Here is a 7,500-nt window from a genome sequence, read left to right as displayed (position 1 = left end):
AGTCGAGTGCTTTAATATCAATGTTTAGAAAATGAGCCTCTCATTAACAATTTTTCATTACTAGAAAACCGAGTTGAGCTGATTGTTGAAGTCTTTCTTCTAATGGGAACCATTGTTTCAGTTCTTCATGTTCTTTGACAGTCAACATCCAACTGTGAACGGATGCTTCTTTGCTTGATGTGACTCTTTCATTGGCAGAATAAATAGATTGGTTTTCAATTTCAAGTATATGTGTTACATTTTAAACTTCGAGAGTTCTTCAGAATAATTGCATAAAAGATGGCAGTAAATTTGTATGAGTGTGATATGTGCTTTGATTTGCAAATGTTTCGTTAATAATCTTGGGAAATGTAAAGCATCGTAAGTGGGAGTAATTTGGGAACTCGTAGTAACACAATTTATGTTCATCACAAGTATGTACTTCTATTTGCGAGTTTCAGATGTATTTAAATGCCAATGCATTTGTACTTTGTAGTTCTTGGATGTTTTCATTAGAATGCTGCAACATTATTAAATAGACTGAAAATATTTCATTTGTTTTTCTGGACTAGTTTTCCGCAGGTTTGCAAAAGGTATTTTACCAAAAACTGGATTTTACAGCATAAATCTTGCTAAAGTTTACCAAATCAAGAAAATGTTCAATATTACTTTAACATGATATAAGACAAAGCTCTCAAGACCAATAGTCGATTGGATTTTCAGTATTAAATTATGATATTTCGAAAATAATGGATTATGATTTAGGAAAACATCATGAAATCTCAATAGAATCTTAGATTTAGCTTAATCTGGGAAAAAATACTCAAGATATAAGGTTAAGATTCAAGGTTGCCTGCGATTTGGAAATTGCTCAGGATGGTTTTGCAGAGACAATTAGTGTAGAATGACATAATTAGGAATAGAATGTGTCTCTCCAATAAAGACCGTACAACATTACATTCAAGAATGTAATTAAGTGTATGTATGTATAGGTGTGTGCATATATATATATATATATATATATATATATATATATATATATATGTGTGATCATATATATATATATATATATATATATATATGTGATCATATATATATATATATATATATATATATATATATATATATATACACATACACACACATATATATATATTATATATATATATATGTGTGTGTGTGTGTGTGTTTATGTGGTGTGTTTGTTTATAAACCTGTACTTGGATATATGTATACTTAATTGATATAAATGAATTTGTTAGTGTATCTGCAAATTCGTAGAGTATGCAAAGATTATTGAGACACACACGTGTATATATATATATATATATATATATATATATATATATATATATATATATATATATATATATATATATATATAAATAAATACAGTATATATTATACATATGTATATATGTATATATATGCGTGTGTGTATGTGTACGTGGGTGTTTCTGCATGTTTGTTAGTGTATAATATTACTATATATTTATGCATGTCTATAGTTAAAATATGAAAATTCAGACACAAACTAAATTGGTCTTATAGAACTTTTCAAAGGTTTGAAAAATCTGGAAAAGCATCCTGAAATTCCTTCCTGGCTTCTATATACATTTTAGAAAAGTGAATCTAACTAAACCAATTTATAGTATTAGATATTAACAAGTCAGTATATTTTTTAGAGCATTGCCTATGAAATTTTGAAAAGTCGAAAAGATTAAATTCTAATGTAAGTAATGTTTCATGTTATTCAAAACCTTATTGTCATCAGCTGTTACATGTGGTAGTCCTATCATTTTTAAATACAATGGTAAAATACTTCTTTATCAGCTCAACCATAAGACGTTGTTTTGATCATTATTCTTATTGTGCTCAGAAGCACAATTTGTAAACAAAAAGATTTTAACAGGAGAGTTGAAATCCAGCGAGATTTCTTATGAAAGTTACAATACATAAAGATTTTTCTTTGTGAATTAATTTGTTTTTTCTTGAGAATGTAAAGTAAAAGAAAAAAAGTAAGCATCCTTGCTTAATACTGATGTTTAGTTATATCTAAGCGGCTGAACATTTTAGGATTTTTTATGATTAATGAATTAGGCATAAGTCTCATTTTAGAATTGCCCAAATAATTTTGATGCAATTGATGCGTTGGCCATGTCTCGATTTTGGCTTTGATATTATCCCGAAAAGACATAGGAAAATAAAGCATTCTTTTACTAAACTATTATATTATAGAAATTAAGATTTTAATAAAAGGAAAACAGAAGTTGATTAACATACTGGAGCTAAGTTTTTTAACACACCGGCAAATTTGACCGAGGTTAAACGCTTAAAAATAAATAAATGTCCTCGACAAAGTTTCATTTTTTCCTTTTTTCGATTTTGGGATAGGGGCCATGGTTAACTGGGAGTTGCAGTAGTCGCATAATCAACAAAGATGTCCGTGGAAGGAGGAACGAAATATTCGGGAATTGGAATGGAATGGAAGGAGGAGGCACTGGAATGGAAGGAGGAGGCACTGGAATGGAACAAGGAGGCACTGGAATGGAAGGGGGATCGAGTTTGATGGCAAGGAAGGAAGGCGGAATGAGTGGTAATAGGATGGATTCGCTTCTGATGGTATGGACCAGGAGTGAAAATTTTGGGGGGAAAGTGGTGGCGTGTGGTAGTACACGGGAAAGTATATAGGGAATTGGTTGGTTTGGAGAAGGATTAAATGAGGTTTGGGGATGGTTGGTGTGTCAGCTGACCTAGAAGGGGAACGGCGTCCGAGGTTTGGGGTAGTGTCTCGTTTACCAATTGAGAGAAGACACAGAGTGCGAGCAGAACAGTCACGCCTGTGGGAGGAGGGGCGTGGATGGAGCCACGTCCCGAACACGTACCGTTATATGGAGAAGAGGGGGCACACATAAGATTATCTTTTTATTATGATAAAAGATGGTAGCTATGGTATATATATATGTGTGTATAAAGAAATTATTATTATTGTTAATTGATGGTACGATTAAACAGCATGGACTACTTGACCTAGAGCAAATTTTAGATAAAGGAAGAAAGACACAAGAGAAAGCTCAGGATTTGGTCGTAGTTGTAGACTAGATTAAGGAGGAGACAATGAATCAGCAATTGGATATTAAGGTTAGGAAATTTACACACACGGAGATGAAAGACAGAGAGAGAGAGAGAGAGAGAGAGAGAGAGAGAGAGAGAGAGAGAGAGAGAGAGAGAGAGAGAGAGAGAGAGAGAGAGAGAGAAGATTAATTGAAGAGAAAACTTAGAAATGACGAGAATTTAACTAAATGTGCGTAATTTATTGCTTTCTTTTAACTCTGGCGAGCTTTTATGGGAAACATAAAGTATTTCAAATTACAAAATAAAGGTATTTAAACATCTGGATCACAATAGCATTTTCTGTTTTGCACTCTTAGGAGAAAACTGAATAAGAAGACCATTATAAAAATGGTCTCCTAGAGACCTATCCTCTAATGTCTGAAAGGAGAGGTGGCTCATGTTTATATATATATATAGATATATATAGGAAGACTTAAATTATGCAGATTCTGTTAAAGTTAAGGTAATATAAAAAAAAGGAATTATATCTCTCGTTGCTAGCAACCCGGCCACACTGGACTGTCTCAAAATCTAACCTAGCAGTGGCACCGCATCGGAGGTCACTGGCAATATTTCTGATATGGTTAAAGAGAAGACAGAAAGGGACAGAAGAACGGTCATACCTGTAGGAGCAACAACACAAGAAATCAAAAAAAAATAATAATGATATAATTCAAAAGGTACATAATAGCCTGAGGGAGTGGATGGCTGGGTGTGAGGGGCTGTGGGTGGTTTGGATAGGGAACGAATGGAGGGGAACTTTTTTTTTTTCTTTTTTTTTGAATGTGGAATATTTGGAGGGTTATTTGGTTTTTCTTGTCATTGGCAACACTAGAAACATCAAAAAGGTTTACGGGTGTGTAAGGTCATTCCTAGTTCATTTTCTTTTTTTAAATTTGTATGTGAACTCTTGGAAATTATTTTATTCGTAATTATCGATGATATGAGAGATAAAGATGTTTTTTATAACATTTGTGTTGGTATGACACGATAAATTGATCATGGGGAATGAGTTCCTGTTTTTGTGTGGATGCAATATGTAATCATACTGCATACGGTATATAGTAAGTACTGAATATATACAATATGTATAAGTATATATACACTATAATCAAAACGTGTCTATATAATTATGTGTATTTGCGTATGTATTTGTGTTTGTATGTTTTCATCATATATATATATATATATATATATATATATATATATGTATGTATATATATATATATATATATATATATATATATGTATGTGTATATATATATATATATATATATATATATATATATGTATATAGTCTACTGTGCTCTATAATATATAATTATCACAATACAAAATATTGTACGAAATGTTGATTTGTTTTAGTTTTTTATATCCAAAGATACATTTTGAAGAGTATCACTTTGTTTGTATATTGTTATAGATTATATAAGTCATATGTTAGGACTGATTTGTGTCGGTCTGTTGCATGTTGTTTGCATTAGATGATATTTGTTTATAATAATTGTCAGCATAAAAAAGTGTAATTTTGCACGTGTTGTGTTCTGTGTTTACAAGAGTCTGAGCAGGTATCTTATGGTAACCTGCATCACTAAACATTGAAGCCGCATCACCTTTAGTAATATTGTATGACAATGACAGAAACTACCGTTTCAAGGAGCATTTTGCCTTTACATTATTCTTCCAAAGGCAGACTTGAAAATGCTGTCATCATTATGGGTTCTTATCTTAGTTGGTACACTAAAGAGTATTATTGTAAAAACTTTTTATGCTTTAGAGTGTGTTTTAAGCACTGCGACTATTTTATGGGTTGTTGTTTTTTCTTGCAGCTACAAACAAAATGACTTTTAATAATTCTTACTGAGGACTATGGTATGGGCATTTGACATATTTGAAATTGGAAGATTCTGAAAGTTCACGAAAAGCAGTTGTAACATTCAACTTTTCACTCCTTCAGGACTGATGTTAGATCATTCCTCGACTTTTCCAAAGGCTTTATAATTACTTGGTGTTCGCCATTAAAATTATATTGATGATCATTTCTTTCGAAGGACGTCTAACAATTAAGAAGAAAACCTCTCATTTTTCTTAGCGAGATGGATCATTTGATCACCCTCAGGGATTGTGAATTACTCAAACAAAGTTCTCTAAGATGTTTAAAATAGTTTTCGTAATGAAATTTTCTCCAGATAAGTAATGTTTTAAAAGTCTTATAATGAGTCAAAATTTGTTGGACAACTTTACACTTTACTCAAAATAATATATGTTTTTTTCAAATCACTTTTGAGTGACGTCCGAGGCTCGTGACCATTATAAGTTTGGTAGATTCTTGCACTCTTGTCTTGTCATGGTGGTCACCATAGATTTATATCCCTTTTACAAACGATAACACCTTTGCAATATCTGGTAAAATCTTGAAAAATTTTATCACTGGTTGACGTTTTTCACATTTGAAAATGATTGACGTTTTGTAGTACAGGTAATCCGATTAATTCACTTTTTAGATATTTCTCTTTTTTTCATTCTTCTTAGTTATTGTTACCTCATTAAGAGCCATACCTTATCTTGGTGTCTGGTTACGTTGGAATTTATAATATGCTACGTAACGTCGTTTCTTGTATCATGTAAAATCTTATTATGAACTGCAAGTTGTATTTTTCAGTTGTCCAAATTGTAGAGACATGAAGTTTTCAAATTTGTATATCATCTTTTGTAACAGCGAGTTCCTCTGAGGCCTGTAGAAGACATTGAATTTTTCTTGATGATTATAATAACATCTCCCAGTATTCGGTTCTTTAGAGATATCTAGAATAATAAAAATCTTTATCATATAAGATTCTGAATTGGTTATATCTGGGGAGGTTTTTGAAGGCATTAACATTATTCAGTATCTTTTAACTCTTACAGGTGGTAATTGAAGATCTCTCTATGAATTTCTCAGGCATTCTTATTTTCATAAGAACTGTTTTCAAAATCACATAAACTTTGACAGATGGTAACAATTATATTACTGTTGGAAATTATGGCTGCTGAATATCCGAAGTATTTGGGTTCAGTTTTGACTTCAAATCTGTTTTGATTATTATATTTCAACTCTTTCAGTCCAGTCTCTTGCACTTGTTGACACAAGTAATTTCAGGTTTCAATTTTTATCCTTAAGTAATCTTTTCATAGAAACATATTACTCAACATAAATTGACTTTGATTAGCGGCTAGTTATTGTAGAATTTGTGTTATAACGCTTGTATATATAGTGGTATTGTAATTGTTTACAATCATTTGGATACATTCCAAATGTGAAGTGTGATTTAGATTTTTTTTTCGTGCCTTAAAGTTTATTAAGTTTTAATGAAGTGTTTAGTATATTTGTTTGCATATCTAATAGATCTTAATTGTATTAGGAGAGAGAGAGAGAGAGAGAGAGAGAGAGAGAGAGAGAGAGAGAGAGAGAGAGAGAGAGAGAGAGAGAGAGAGAATTTTTGACACAAAATAGAATGTATTTAAACATTTTGCAGATAGACCAACTGTAATGTGTTTGTTTGTAAATGAAGTGACATGAATTGGTTTATGATATTAAGTTGACAACTACACAGGGAGATAAAAGTTAACAAACATGTGAATGAACATTTACAGACCCGTTAACCTTTAGTAACTAATACAAGGACAGACAGCAACAGGAATTCACTGAAATCGCTCTAAATTTATGAGAATTCAACTTAATGCTCTGAAACATCAATTAGCTGCTTACTAGGTTAAATTAATAAGATTCTGCGAAAGAAAACACGATACTTTATGCAACGTAAACAAAGGAAAACAAACTAAGTGAAATAAACACATGAAATAAACTTGCCAAACTTATACAATTACGTGTACACAGTCAAGGAGAGAGGGAACAACGGCATATTCATTAGAAGTAAACAAATGTAAAGCAGATCATTTCTTTATCTTGTCATATTTATAATTAGTCTTTTCTTTCTTGGAAAAAAATATATATATTGAGCCGTATTCACTATAATTACTCCCTTTTCTTTTTTTTTTTCTTTTTTTTAACATCAGATCGAGTTTACGCGGCGGGTAAGAAGTTACAGTTTGGAGGTTGGAAGTCTGTCTTGACAAAAAAAGAATCACTATTAATTAAGCAGCTTCATTTGCCTCAACACCAACTGACAAATCGACATGCTGAGTGACACACAGATTAAGCCATACGCCATCTTGATTAATTATTTTTGTTTTTTTGCAAATATTTGTTGTTGTTGTTGATGTAAGACATCCATCATCCATTATATTTAATAACACTGGAAAACACAGCGAAGTGGGACATCAATAGTTATGGACACCTGAAATTACACATATTAGATATTCGATTCTCTTGGTTTACGTCTTGGGTTCATCAGCGATCGCCTTCAC

The 7,500-nt window shown here is 31.7% G+C and overlaps 1 protein-coding gene across 21 annotated transcripts in view; it reads right to left on the bottom strand.

Moving 5' to 3' along the window:
* The window catches only part of LOC137624516 (neuronal acetylcholine receptor subunit alpha-7-like), a 486,639-nt gene that overhangs the window by 72,323 nt on the left and 406,816 nt on the right, over positions 1-7,500 (bottom strand). Inside the window, exon 8 of one of the 21 annotated variants that reach the window (XM_068355364.1) lies at positions 2,733-2,819. The exons of the other annotated variants lie outside the window; for them this stretch is intronic. Within the exon in view, the coding sequence (XP_068211465.1) occupies positions 2,733-2,819 (87 nt within the window). The remainder of the gene's footprint in view (positions 1-2,732; positions 2,820-7,500) is intronic. 21 annotated transcript variants of the gene reach the window in all.

The sequence above is a fragment of the Palaemon carinicauda genome, chromosome 31, assembly GCF_036898095.1.
Source record: "Palaemon carinicauda isolate YSFRI2023 chromosome 31, ASM3689809v2, whole genome shotgun sequence".
NCBI lineage: Eukaryota > Metazoa > Arthropoda > Malacostraca > Decapoda > Palaemonidae > Palaemon > Palaemon carinicauda.
This window is presented reverse-complemented; position numbering and strand designations above follow the sequence as displayed.